General features: G+C 40.5%; 2 protein-coding genes across 2 annotated transcripts; both read left to right on the forward strand.

The window, feature by feature from the left end:
* Nucleotides 1–302: 302 nt before the first annotated feature.
* LOC104891621 (subtilisin-like protease SBT5.3) lies at nucleotides 303–10,907 on the forward strand. Its single transcript, XM_010677332.4, has 8 exons — nucleotides 303–486; nucleotides 626–787; nucleotides 4,921–5,029; nucleotides 6,109–6,661; nucleotides 7,333–7,430; nucleotides 7,526–7,886; nucleotides 9,999–10,200; nucleotides 10,318–10,907. Exons 1-8 carry the CDS (start codon nucleotides 303–305, stop codon nucleotides 10,860–10,862), a joined length of 2,214 nt encoding a protein of 737 aa, XP_010675634.3. The 3' UTR covers nucleotides 10,863–10,907.
* Nucleotides 10,908–13,456: 2,549 nt separating this feature from the next.
* LOC125496472 (uncharacterized) lies at nucleotides 13,457–14,785 on the forward strand. Its single transcript, XM_048641935.1, has 3 exons — nucleotides 13,457–13,629; nucleotides 13,750–14,098; nucleotides 14,222–14,785. Exons 1-3 carry the CDS (start codon nucleotides 13,457–13,459, stop codon nucleotides 14,783–14,785), a joined length of 1,086 nt encoding a protein of 361 aa, XP_048497892.1.
* Nucleotides 14,786–15,279: the final 494 nt, after the last annotated feature.

Consider the following 15,279-nt stretch of genomic DNA (forward strand, 5'->3'; position numbering starts at 1 on the left):
GCAAATAAAACAAAATAACAAAAATAAGGGTAAAAAGTCCAATAAAAATTTGATGGAACCTACTAAGATGACCAAAGTAATATATTAAACTTGGTTAATGAAGTAAAGATTTTTAAAGTTGAATTGTCAATTTACAAATACTTCCTCCATTCTTTTATTATTATTACAACATTTTTATTATTTGGAAGTTTAATATTAATTGTAATTACAAAATATGACTATATTTTCTCTCTATATATCTCTCTCCTTATCATATGAGTTCCTTTTTTCAAGTTTTTCTATTTCTTTCATTTCTTTAAAAAATGTGTAACCCCTACATGTTGCAATTATTAAAGAATGGAGGAAGTATATATTTACTACTAATAACTCTAGTTGTAAATAATAGAAGTAGTGCTAAAGCTGAGGATGCAATACTATACTCATACAACAAGGTCTTCAATGGATTTACTGCCCTGCTCCACCAGGAAGAAGCGAGAGAGCTCCAAAGTGAGTTCCATAAACTTTACTTCCCTCTACTTTTGTTTCTTGATATGATTCCAGTTAAGTGCGCGCATCGTTTCTTATGTTCCAATCTATAGTATTAATCGGTCTATTTTGGTTCATTCATTTTATTATCTTCCTGAAGAGCATCCAGATGTTATCTCTGTTTTCAAAAGCCAACTTAACAAGATCCACACAACAAGATCATGGGAATTTCTTGGATTAGAAGATAACGGGTATATTCCTAATTATTCAATATGGAGGAAGAATTTTGGCGAAGATAGTATTATTGCAACCCTTGATACAGGTATTGAGCTACATTATAATATTTTATGTTACTTTGACTCAAGTACCCATGTCAAATTCGAACACGAGTAAGTGACTAAGGCTCCGTTTGGTAGGGTGTAAAACATTTTCCCGGAAAAGTGTTTTCCTCTATTTTCAGTTTTACATTGTTTGGTTGGCAAAAGAGTGTAAAATCATTTTCCATTGGGGTAAAATTACTCTCCCAATGATGGAAAACCATTTTCCTTTCAAAATGAAGGGAATACTATTTTCCTTATCTCTCTTATACACTCCTCTCACTACCTCCTTACTTTCCCTTTCATTTTCCTTTCATTTCATCATTTTTCTTACATTGCACCAAACAATGAAAAACTAACTTTGGATTTTTTTTTTCCATTGTAAATTGTTTTCCATGAAAATCATTTTACACTGAAAATATTTTACGCCCTACCAAACGGAGCCTAAGTATCCAATTTATTGAGTTCATGGGAATTCGGTGATTGTTTTGCCAAAATTAAGGTGTCGAAGTATGCATAACTGTTAGAGTTATATTAGGCATTGAGATATTCTAGTTAAGATTCCTTCCTATCTTTTAGGGAAGTTATATTATTCTCCTTGATTTACTCCTACTTAGGAGATTAGCTTGTATTATATAACGTAATTGTGAATGAGAAGATCTCAGGCTTTTCTGTGCCCTTATCATTTTGTCATGGTATCAAGAGCAGGTTAAACAAAAACCTACAAATTTTTTTTCGCCATGGCAGGCGACGCAACCCCACCACCTCCGCCATTAAAAATTGATACTTCTTCTCCTTATTTCCTTGGTCCTCAAGACCGGCCCGGAGATTTCATTACCCCAACACGGCTTACTCACGATAACTATGCCGACTGGGCGGCAGACATACAGCTCGCCCTTGTGGCCCGGCGCAAGTTTGCTTTTGTTGACGGTACTATTACTTCTCCTCTTCCTCCTTGCACCGAGTCCGATTGGCTCACCATCAATGCTATGCTTGTGTCTTGGATTACCAACACCATCACTCCTGAGGTAAAAAGTACTTTAACTAAATATCGTGAGGCTCGTCGTTTGTGGGAACATCTAAAACTTCGTTTTTCTGTTGTTAATGGCCCTAGAATTCAACAAATAAAATCTTCTATTTCCCGTTGTGAACAAACCAAAACCATGTCTGTTTCTACTTATTATGGCAAGTTGAATGCTTTGTGGGAAGAATTATCTCTTCTTGAACCCCCGATTAGTTGTTCTTGTTGTTCTCAATGTACAGTTTCTGATTTATATGCTGAACGTTATGAAACCGCCAAGTTACATGAATTTTTAATGGGTCTCTACTCTGAATTTTATGCTCATTTGCGGACAAATATTTTGTCCTCTGACCCGCTGCCCACCCTGGATCGTGCTTATCATTTGGCTATCCAGGATGAGCGTGTTCGTCTCTCACAAGTTCCGGTTGTGGACTCCTCTGGGTCCGATGTTTTGGGCTTCTCGGTTCGGACTGCAGGCCCACCTGCTCGCGGCTCGTCCGCCTCTTCTTCTTCGGGTGCTAAGTTGGTTTGTGGCAAGTGCCATAAAAATGGTCATGATTCTGCTTCTTGCTGGGCCCATCTCACATGTACCCATTGTCACAAAAAAGGGCATGGTGTCGCCCACTGTTATGAGCTCCACGGATACCCTGATCGCACCAAAGGTCCGGCTTCTAAACGGTCTACTCCTGCCCGCGCTAATGCTGCCGTCAGCAGCCTCGGCTCCGTCGATCCTTCGGTCTCTCCCGGCGGGTCTTCTTCCTCCTCGTCTCTTTTTTCGGCTGAGCAGTGGAAGGCTCTCGCCGGTTTGTTCGGTAATGAATGCCCCACACACAATCCAGCCCACCTCCCTTTGATTCCGGCCCGGTTTCTCCCTCTAGCCCAGCTTCGGCCTCACGCCCTGCTGGCCCCGTTTCTCCCGTAGCCTCCCAAAAATCCGGTCCAGCTTCGGCCTCACGCCCAGCTGGCCCCGTTTCTCCCGCGGCCTCACAAAAATCCGGCCCAGCTCCGGCCTCACGCCCAGCTGGCCCAGTTCCTCCCTCTGCCTCACCAAAATCCGGCCCCGCTTCTTCCCTTCTTGATTCGGGTTTGGCCTCCGCTTCCGAAATGGGCCGAGGTCTTCGTACTAAGCTTCCTTCCACTCGCCTTCGTGATTTTGTTACGAACAGTGTTAGTGCTCCTTGTATGGATCCGGCTTCCTCGGTTTCCGAGCCTTCTTCTTCTTCAGGTACACCCTATCCCTTGGCTCACTATGTAAATTGTGATAAATTTTCTGTCAATTATCAAAAGTTTCTTGCAGCTCTTATTTCTACTCAGGAACCGCGTTCTTTTAAGGATGCTATGAAAGATGATGGATGGAGGGCCTCGATGCAATCTGAAATTCAAGCTCTGGAGGATAATGAGACATGGACTCTAGAACCGCTTCCCCCTGGTAAAAAAGCTTTAGGCAGTCAATGGGTGTATCGCATCAAGTATCATTCTGATGGCAGTATTGAGCGTCTGAAGTCTCGGTTGGTTGTCTTTGGTAATCATCAACAGGCAGGGCTTGATTATAATGAGACTTTTGCTCCCGTTGCTAAAATGACTACCGTCAGGGCTTTTCTGGCTATTGCTGCCTCCAAAAACTGGGAACTCCATCAGATGGATGTTCATAATGCCTTTCTTCATGGTGATTTACAGGAAGAAGTTTACATGAAACTTCCTCCTGGCTTTGGTCGCTCGGATTCTAATCTTGTGTGTCGATTGCGCAAGTCTTTGTACGGTTTGAAGCAGGCGCCTCGGTGTTGGTTTGCAAAACTTGTTACTGCCTTGAAAGGGTATGGTTTCTTACAGTCATATTCTGATTATTCTCTTTTCACCTATACTCAGGGCTCTACTCAGCTCAATGTCTTGGTCTATGTGGATGATCTCATTATTTCGGGGAATGATTCTCATGCTATTTCTTTGTTCAAAGCCTATCTCTGTGACTGTTTCAAGATGAAAGACTTGGGTTCTCTCAAATATTTTTTAGGCATTGAGGTAGCTCGTAGTGCCTCCGGTTTGTTTCTCTGTCAGCGGAAGTATACTCTCGATATTATTTCCGAGGTTGGTTTATTGGGTGCTAAGCCCTGCGGTTTTCCGATGGAGCAGAACCATCGGCTTAGTCATGACACTGGCGCCTTATTCGACGACCCCGAACGTTATCGTCGCCTTGTCGGGCGCCTCATATATCTTGCAGTTACTCGTCCGGATCTTGCCTACTCCGTTCATATTCTCTCCCAGTTTCTTCAGGCTCCTCATATTGTTCATTGGGACGCTGCCTTACGTGTTGTTCGGTACTTGAAGGGTACCCCCGGGCATGGTATTTTACTTAGTTCCGCCAGTGATCTCACACTCCAGGGGTGGTGTGACTCTGATTGGGCTGCCTGTCCCATCACGCGACGCTCATTGTCCGGTTGGCTAGTCTTCTTGGGTCAGTCTCCCATTTCTTGGAAGACTAAGAAGCAACACACTGTCTCCTTATCTTCCGCAGAAGCCGAGTATCGCTCCATGACTGCCATTACTTGTGAGCTTAAGTGGCTCAAGGGTCTCTTACTTAGTCTTGGTGTTCATCATCCCAAGGCCATTCCTTTATTTTGTGATAGTCAGTCGGCTATTCATATTGCGCACAACCCTGTATTTCATGAGCGCACGAAACACATTGAGGTTGACTGTCATTTTGTCCGCGATGCGATACAGGATGGCTTGATTGCTCCTTCCTATGTTCCTACCACTGCACAGTTGGCTGATGTTTTCACCAAAGCACTGGGCAAAACTCAGTTTGATCTTCTCATGTCCAAGTTGGGCATTACATCTCTTCATGCTCCAACTTGAGGGGGGGTGTTAGAGTTATATTAGGCATTGAGATATTCTAGTTAAGATTCCTTCCTATCTTTTAGGGAAGTTATATTATTCTCCTTGATTTACTCCTACTTAGGAGATTAGCTTGTATTATATAACGTAATTGTGAATGAGAAGATCTCAGGCTTTTCTGTGCCCTTATCATTTTGTCAATAACTATGTTACGTTTTATCTAGGTGTCGGAGAAAAATAACATTCATCTATGCAATATATTTACATTTATATACTTTTGGTATCTAGGTGTTTGGCCTGAGTCAAGGAGCTTCAGCGACGAAAACTTGGGTCTGATTCCTAAAAAATTTAAAGGTACCTGCGAAAATGAAAACGATCCCACTTTTCGCTGTAACAGGTATGACATTACTTTCAACAATAAAGTTATAATTGTATTGACCTCCACCTCTTCTATATAAGTGATCTAAATAAAATTGGATTTGGCGTGCATGGGGGATTGTTCTCTTGGAAGAAGGAATTGGGGAGTTGGGCTTCAACGGGAATAAAGGATCACCTAAAGCCCACTACACTACTAAATACTCCTACGTTTTATACATTGCATATTAGATATACATTTACAAAGTTTTTTTTTTGTAACTAAAATGATGGCACCAAATTTATAAGTTGAGTAATTTAGTAAAATATTGAAATAGAGGATATAATATAAATTTTCGACTTCTTGTTTTGCCAAACTGCTAAAAGTACCAAACTCAATTTAGTTCTAATATAATTAGCTTATTATATATGATTATGTTAAGTAATCAGATTACCTTAATTAAATAAGTAAATACTGATAATTTAAGGTAAAGGTTAAACATATTACCTAACATAGCCTTTGGCAAAGTAACTATCACACATGCATGACTAATACTTTGTTCACTTCACCTGAGTTAAGGTGATCTAATCCGATTATAACAAGAATGAGTGTAATTTCTTAAAATATAGTGAAGAGAACATGGCCTTAATACACAGTCTAGTCGTGAACAAGTCTTAATCTGCACAAATTTTTGCCCTTCATATAGTGAAGAGAACATGGCCTTAATACACAGTCTAGTCGTGAACAAGTCTTAATTTGCACAAATATTTGCCCTTCACTCCCAATGCAAGACCATCTATTACACTTCGATAGTTGGTGTATGATGGCTCTCATGGCTGGTTGTCCTCTACTTTTAGAGGTAACATGGTGGTCGATAGTGGTGGGGTTTGGACCAATGGATGGTAGTTGTGGTACCACGAGAGTTGGAGAGTATAAATGTGCCGCTGTGTAGGAATTATTATAGTGAAATCTAGTAATATTTGGGATTATGAAGAGTAACACCCTTGAAAAACTCCAATGATATATATAAATGCACCTTATACTTAAAATCTATTTGATCATCATACCAAGAACAAAATACAAGAAACTAAGTGTAATCTCTCATTTTGAAAAATTTAAAGGAAGTTAATAGGAGCGAGATACTTTTTCAAAGGCTATGCGGAAGCACTACGCCAAGAATACAACATGACTTTCAACCACTCGAAAAGTCCTCGAGACAGTGATGGTCATGGATCACACACACTTTCTATTGCCGGTGGAAACATAGTCTCCGATGTCAATGTTAAAGGATTTGGTAAAGGGACAGCAGCAGGAGGGTCACCAAGGGCACGTGTAGCCGCCTACAAGACATGTTGGCCCTCACCCTCGAATCAGGAATCGTACTGCAGTGATTCCGACATCTTGGCAGGATTAGAAGCGGCGATTGCTGATGGCGTGGACATCATCTCGATGTCTATAGGCAAGGATCCAAGGGACTACTTGAGCGACTCGATTGCCATAGGCTCCTTTCATGCAGTGAAGAATGGCATTCCTGTAGTTGCAGCAGCTGGTAATAATGGGCCTAAATCAGGCTCCGTTGCGAATGTTGCTCCTTGGATATTTACTGTAGGTGCTAGTACCACTGATCGGCAGTTTTTGAGCTATGTAACCCTCGGCAATAACAAAAATTTCAAGGTTAGCCAGCTGGGTTTTTCTCTTATTTTAGATTAGGAAAATTTGCACAAAACTACCTTAAGTTTTCACTTATTTAAAAACTCCCACCTTTATGTTTTTTTTTTCCTAAATTTCCACCTAAACTTTACAAAACCTTTATAAACTCTCACCACTTAATGAATTTTGCCAAACACAGTTAGTGGTCGGATCCACATCAGTTATTTATTTTGTTTTTTCTCTTCAAACAACTCACTTCCCCCTTCTTATATAAGAGAATTTTCCTTTTCACCCTGTGATCCTTCAGCCACATCTTATCAGAAAGAGGTCTGACTCCTTTGTTGCTTGTGTTGGAGGGAAATTCTCTTATATAAGAAGGGGAAAGTGAATTGTTTGGAGGGAAAAACAAAACAAATAGCTGATATGTGTCCCACCACTAAAGGAGTTTGGCAAAATCAGTTAAGTGGTGGGAGTTTATAAAGGTTTTGTAAAGTTTAGGTGGAAATTTAGGAAAAAAAACATAAAGGTGGGAGTTTCTAAATAAGTAAAAACTTAAGGTAGTTTTGTGCAAATTTTCCTTTAGATTACAACTGTAACTTATCATATGTACTTCATAAGTTGTCCACATAAAAATATTTAATTTGCTTAATTATTTAACCATTGAAATCTACTCTGTCATATGTGCGCGTACGAAGGGAGCAAGCATCACACACAAAGGTCTAGACGCTAACAAGTTTTACGGCCTCGTTACTAGTGTAATTGCTCAATCTCCTAAAGCTAATGCTACTGAAGCGTAAGTAATAAACTAAAATTGGCTGCAGTATTTTAAAATCAAATATTAGCATGTAACCGAATTTTTAAATTTTAGAATCAATGCAATACCTCCAGGAAGTTCTGCTTTAATGGAACTATGGATCCGGAAAAGGTGAAAGGGAAGATCTTAGTGTGCTTGCGAGGATTAGGTGCTCGAAAACACAAGGGCTACGAAGCTGCAAGAGTTGGCGCTGTTGGGTTGATCATAGCAAACACTAAAGAACATGGAATGCAAATCATGGCTGAAAATTATCCACTTCCTGCTTCACACCTTGCTTTCTCTGATGCACAAGCCCTTTTTGCCTACATCAACTCCACCAATTCTCCTGTTGCAACTATAACTGCAGCAAGGACCGAATTTGGAGTGAAACCAGCTCCGTTTGTGGCGGGTTTCTCATCTAGAGGACCTAACATTGTCACTCCTGGAATCCTGAAGGTATATATATCCTTCTGACTTCTATATTGGAAAATGATATAATTATATATATGCACCGAATCTATGAAAATGACTAAATTATTATTGTGATGTGCAAACAATGTTAATATATGAACAATGAGAATTACATTTTTTATTTTTTGGAATGAAAAAGACTTTCCAAAACACCAGCTATTCTTATATAGGACAAAGCGTGGATTATGCACTAGGGTGTACAATGCTCATTGTGCAACCAAAAAGAACATACCATTTATATAAAAAAACACAAACTTTTTTCAACAACTTTTCTACTTTAAAAAAAAACACGCGACTTAACATCAAAGAACGTGTATAATTATATTTATAAAAGAATAAAGGTTATAATGAAAAGAATATATAGTAAATGAACATCTGCACTGAATATAAAAGAACATATACCTCTTAAATTTAAATTTGAAAAAGGAATCTTTAGTTGCAAAATTTAAGGAAGCAAATAACAATAATTTTATAAAATTATAAACTCGAAAAATGATAAAACAACATAGTTTAGAAAAGGTGCACCATGCTCTACATGCACTTGGATGCATGTACTTATTACATAGAATTCCCATAATTTTTATCAAAATTACATAAGGGGTTTGTTAATTATCGCCCCCAAAATTACTTAAAATCGCCATAAATCTATTTTTTCGGACTATTTTACCCTTTCCTCTTTTCCACTCCATCCACCACCCCACCACCATCCCCTACCTCTCCACTCCCAGCTGTGACCCTCCACCGCCGTCACCTACCTCCCCCAACCACCACCATCACCCACATACGATTATCCCAAAAAAAATTTAGGCATGGGCGAACGTCTGCGGTGGACGTTCGCCCCATGGCCGGAACGTTTGGCCTGGACGTTCCGGCCATGGGGCGATCGTCCGCGGTGGACGTTCCACCCATGGCCGGAACGTCCAGGCCAGACGTTCCAGCCATGGGGCTAACGTCCACCGCGGACGTTCGCCCAAGCCTAAAAAAATTTCAGTTCACCGCGTACGTTCTAACTGAGTTTGTGGATGAAAGGGACATCAGATTTAGTAGCGAGACGTATGCGAGTGTAGAGTGTGTTGGGTGGTTGTTGTTGGTCTTCACGAAGGTTCATGTTGGGTTCTGGTGCTGGAGTTGTTGGTGGTGGTGGTTCTACGGCAGCCATTGATGGAACAAAGGTTTTAGGAGGGAGAGACAGTGGAGATTTTGGAGTGTTTGCTTTGCTTCTTTAGTGGTGGAAGTTTTGTGACGATTTGGGAATGAAGAGTTGGGGGAGAGTAAGAGGAAAGTTTAGGACTTTAAAAGTGTTGTTTGAAGTTCTAATGGATGATGTGTATTGGGAAGGATGTGCGCCCATGCTGTAATTTTGAAGTTCTAATGGATGATGTCGTGAATGCAGGCAAAACAAAGCTCTTGATAATCTTGACACTGACATTGACGAGTTGAATTCCAGAGTGAAAGGGGCTAACCAGCGTGCTCGTCATCTGCTTAACAAGTGACATAGTGGTGGTGGGTGCTTGGCAGCAGGTGGGTGGTGATGATTTAAGAAAAAAAAAGAGAGAAGGTTATAGAGGTAATTTTAACTATTTTTTAGGCGATTTTAAGTAATTGTTGGGCGATGTATAGAAGTTCAGATTACGTAAATGCTATTATGACTACTCCGAATCAAGATGATAACTTAGAATAAGTTCCAAACCTATTCCACCTTAAATTAATCCTGACTTGACCTCGATCTCTCTTATTTTGATTTTTTTAAGATACCAAATGTCTCAATTTTTTAAGTATGACCATAAAAATCAACATTGAAGAACAAGATACAGTCAATACACCAAAAATAATTCCATATTTTGAGGTATATCAAAATATTCGCACATGTTAATATTTTCTTTTATATGCCAAACATAAATAGTCAAACAGAGAAAAAACGTATACCAAATTTTAGACTAGTTTCACTGTGAAAGAAAGTACTTGCAAAATTCAAGATTCATCCTCAATGATTCATCTGACAATCAGTATTAGAATTATTTATTTCTAAATTCTCTTTTATATATATGCTTGTTATTTGAAGTGTTACTCATTTTCTAAATCAAAGTATGCTTTCAGCCTGATGTAATTGCACCCGGGGTAAATATCATTGCTGCCATAAGTGAAGCTAAGGCGAAATCAACCCAAGAAAACACTCCCTATGGTCTAATGGATGGAACATCAATGTCATGCCCACATATCACAGGAATCATTGGTCTTCTCAAAACAATGTACCCGCATTGGAGCCCATCCGCTATAAAATCAGCTATCATGACAACTGGTATAGCTCCTCATGATTATGCACCATTGTTATTTGTTTTATGCTTCTATTTTAAGCTGTCAAATAAGAAAAAAAAAGAATACGCTGATTGTCAAATGGCATGAATTTTAATTGCAGCAAGCACACGCGACAACAGAAGAAAACCGTTGGTAGATTTCACCAATATGACAGCAACCCCATTTCATTATGGGGCTGGTCATGTGAGGCCAAACAGAGCAATGTATCCCGGACTAGTTTACGACATGAACCATCATGACTACCTAAACTTTCTATGTACAATCGGCTACAACAAGAAGATGATTAAGAAGCTCTCAGATAATTCTTATTGTTGCCCAGATTCAGTTGCTGTTGCGGATCTAAACTACCCAACAATTTTTGTTCCTAGTTTCTCGGGAAATGCAACTATTGTCAGGAGACTAAAGAATGTTGGACATCCAAGCACGTATCTTGCAAGTATAAGAGCACCATCTGGTATATCAATTACGGTTGAACCAAAGACTTTGACATTCACTGAAAAGGGTCAGGAGCTGCACTATAAGCTAATTTTTACAGCTGAACAAAGCCATCTTCTGAAGGATCACTCATTTGGATATTTACTGTGGTCCGACAGGAAGTACCGTGTCAGAAGCTCTATTGTGGTTAAGGCCTATACCACAGAATAGCTGAGTAAACCTAATAATCTAGCAGAATGGATCAAATTATTTTAATTAGACTTCATTACCATTATTTCAACTACATTATGTACGCACTTTACTAAAACATTGTTTGATGCCATCATGCACCGAAGCAAAATCACATTGCAATACACTAGTAGTTTATTGCCCATGGACGTCTCATACAATTTAGGAGTCATGTGCCATGTATTAAACGTGGGCCTTATAGGGATATAAAATGGATCTCTGATCCCGTATATTAATAACTAATTTATTTTTTTATTAAAAATGATTGAAATGAATTAACTTTCTTAAATACTCCAATATTATTTTCATTTTTTAGCAAAGAGATAGTGTAGATTTAAAAGAATATATAGTAAAGTTATGCCAATTGCCAAGGATAAAATTACAAATAGCTATGAAATATGAAAAAAGAAAAGTATATAGAATAGAAGCAAAAATTTGGATTCACAAATGTATTTTTCATCTAAACTCAAAAAACCTAAAAAGTAATAAAATAAAATATAGACGGACCCCCTTAAAATTAAGGGCTCTGAGCGACGCTCAATCTACTCATGTGTAGGCCCTTCTGTTGCCCAAAGATTGAAAAGAAAAAAGCACCATTATCTAACAATGAAAATGAAATGAGTGAAGCACCAAAAAGAACACACTAATAGTCTAATGATTTCTTGCCACATACTTTAATTTATCTCCATTTATTATTCTCAATTTCTACAAATTTGCTTCTCCTTGTACTTAAAACCCTTTTCTTTGTCAGTTGAATTACCCCATTTGCGAGGAGTGAATAGTTCTATAGAGTACTTTCCTCTCACCGTTTTTCTTCAGTATGTACCGCTCGATTCTGCTCACTTTAGTTCTGTTCCCTTTAACTTCAATTCAGCCTAAAACAATATTTGTCGTCTCTTGTAATATAAAGTATGTCCACCCCTCGTCATATTCTCCCAATGTGAGAACTTGACCCTGTTCTTTTGGATTGAGAGAAACTGAACTGAATTACAGAGAGAAATGAACTTAACTGAACTAAATTATAAAGATAAAGTGAACTAAATTATAGAGATAAACTGAATTAAAGTGAATTGAACTGAAATTAGTTGAACTGAAATGAACTGAATTGAACTGAATCAAACTGAAAATAAGTCCGAAAGAAAAATAAGTCTATGGGGGCTGATTAAGTTCCATACTAGTTCTCAGGAACCGCTAAAGTTTGTCATGGTCAATATATTTTAAAGGGTCGTTAACTACGTCATATCGGTTTTATGAGGATACCTTGACGGTACTCCTAACCTGGGCTATTCTCATATGGGCATGGGCCTTGTTCAGTTATTATCTAATGCGCCTATGGGCCTAAAGATAAGTATTGAAGTAGGATAGAATTGTATCCAAGCAATTGGAGCAGAGTCCTATTTTAGCAAGGACACTAAGATCTGAGTCATAAGGTACGTTTACATATATTATTATACTCTACCTGAGATCTACCGGTTATTACCCATTACTGACTTAGGCATTGGAGGGGCGTTCCTGGAATCCCCTAAGGTTAGTTTACGTGCTCTGTCTTACAGGACTCCAAATTGGTTAATACATCCAATGGATACCAGTTCCCTTCCCCAACGTTTATTCCATACCGGAACTGTTGGCACTAGAAGGAGGGGTGAACTATACCTTTAAGTCTTAAGCCATAATTTTGCCAGCATACCAATCTCATGGATCCTAAGCAAACTTTTGGGATGCCGAAAACTGACGAGAACAATGTCGCACTAGGGAAAGCACCACCGGGTTTCTCAACTACACAACCGGTAGTGGGATCTTCCAAACCACCTACTGATAAGGGGGAAAGTGTTAATGAGGCCCCTCAACCAGGCATCTTTGAAGCATTCCAGCACATGGTCACCCCTGAACAACTTAGGAGTGCTGCAGAGGTTTTCGAAGCCATGGCAAGCCAGACGACACCGACCGATCATACCGGCAAGTGTCCCCTGAGTAGGCCCCACAGCCCAGTGAGAAAGATGTGTTCTCTCCTAACGGGCTGCCAGGGCGATCAAGGCCGGAATGACCAGGATCAGGTGGAGAATTCCAAGACCCTTATGGAGCCATTGGGCAGAGGAGATCCAACATTCAACTCAGCCCAGGAGAGAGCGCGAGTACCGACGAAGGGCACCGGTATCTCTACGTGATTCTCCTTTCTCGACGGCTATACTTCAAGGGCTGATGGAGAAAGTCAAGATGCCGACATGTAAGTATTATGATAAGACGGATCCTGAGAATCACATATCAGCGTACGAAACACACATGCTATTGTAGAATGATATTGACATGGTATGGTGTAAAGTTTTCTCTTCTACATTGTCTGGACTAGCCAAGACATGGTTGAAAAGCATACCGTCGGCAACTATTTTTGATTTTCACCAGCTACTTCCATGTTTGTTACACACTTTGTCAGCAAAAAGCGAAGGGAGAAAACTACCGGCGAGTTGGTGTCCATCAAACAGGAAGAAACAGAGAGATTGAGGGATTACATAGGATGTTTCAATTCAGAAGTCGTCACTACTCCTAGCCTATAGCAAGAGGTAGCAGTCTTAGCTCTAATGACGAGGTTAAGCGAAGGGACTGCCTTTAGAAGCTACCTAGGCCGCAAAAAGCTGACTACCTTGACTGAGGTTCTGGGAATGGCGAATGACTTTATCCGCAGAGAACAATTTGACAAGGCAGCAGCCGCAAAGCGGCCGGACGGAGATGAAAAGGAGAAAGACAAGGACAAGTATCAGAAGGACAAGAAGCCGGAGAGTTCTTGAAGAAAAGAGGAAATTAATTCGGTGAAAAAGGGTCAAGAAGTGAGATCTAACCGTTATCGCAATTACACACCTTTGATGATGTCCAGGGCGGAGATCTACGAACTCCACAAGAAAGATGACAAGTGGCAAAGGCCCAAGAAGATGTTTTACAAGGGCCCGGACAAGTCGGCATGGTGTGACTTCCACAGGGATTACGGTCACGTCACAAACGACTATAAAGATTTAAGAGACGACATCAAAGACTCGGTACGTAAAGGCTACTTCAAGCAGTATGAAGCAAGAACAGATGAAAAGTCTCCATCCAGAGAGGATGAAGACAGCAGCAGAAAGTCGTTAAAGGAGCGGATCACTGAGATTCATGTTATCTCAGGAGGACCGGCACATGGGGGAAGCATACATGGTGCTAAGGCTAGCCTGAAGGAGGTTAAACACCAAGTAAACTACAACAATACTGGACAATGGCCGACACCTTCAAGCATGCCGTTAGTTGCATTTATGTGAGAGAACGCTAAGGGACTCATTTATCATCATGATGACCTCGTAGTAGTATCTCTGCAGATTTCAACAGTGCTTCATCGCATACTGGTGGATGGTGGCAGCTCCACCAACATCCTCTTCATGGACACATTTGAGAAAATGGGTCTAGGGGTATCATATCTGAAACCGATTTCATACCCTATGATTGGGTTTACTGGGACATCAGTTGTCTCGGAGGGTAACATTAAGCTCCGGCTCAAAATCGGAGAGGGGTCCCAGTCCAAGGACATGATGGTAGAGTATCTGGTATTTGACGTCCCTGCCGCATATAACGCCATCATTGGGCGACCGTTAATCCACGATGCACAGGTTGTGGTGTCCAACTACCATTTGACGATGATTTATACGTCAAACGACGCAGGAAAACTGGAGAAAATACAGGGGAATCAAGAGTCAACCAGGGCATGTTACCTGACAGCTCTAAAGAATTCCAATCATAAGAGACCGGCAGAGACACCACTAGAGATGGCAGCGGATCCTGGACCCGGCCCGGATCCGTTTTTGCGGGTCTGGAGCCTAAAATTTTGGACCCGTTGGATCCGGGTCCACTTGACAGATCACGGATTCGGGTTTGGATCTGTATAATAGACCCGAACCCGGATCCGCAGATCCGTTTTTTTAAAAAAAAATACCCACATTGGGCTGGCTGGTCCATATTACCGCCCAAGGCTCCAAGTTCTAACTTCTAACTTCTAGGTTCTAGTAAACACGTAAAAACTAAAAACCCTAACTCCTGAAATCCCTGCGAGGCTGCGAAGCTGCGACCCTGCCCCTGCGTGCTCTCCACCAATTTCCGGCACCTTTCTGCACCATTTCCGGCGAGTTTATGCAACAGTCCGGCGACCGGTTTGCCGCACGTTTTCCACCAGTTCCGGTTAAGTTATTGTTTGTTGTTTGTATCTTGTATTATTCGTTGTGGTTGTATACTTGTATTGTGGTGGTTGTATTGTTCCGGCGACCGGTGGTTGTATCATTAGCATTATTATCAGGCCATTCAAGACTTGATTTATCAATGTTTATTATATAGATTAGTATACTGTAGATCGATCGAGTTACTCATTCTTCCACTTTTGGTATGA

This window comes from Beta vulgaris, chromosome 4 (genome assembly GCF_026745355.1).
Source record: "Beta vulgaris subsp. vulgaris cultivar EL10 chromosome 4, EL10.2, whole genome shotgun sequence".
Classification (NCBI taxonomy): Eukaryota; Viridiplantae; Streptophyta; class Magnoliopsida; order Caryophyllales; family Amaranthaceae; genus Beta; species Beta vulgaris.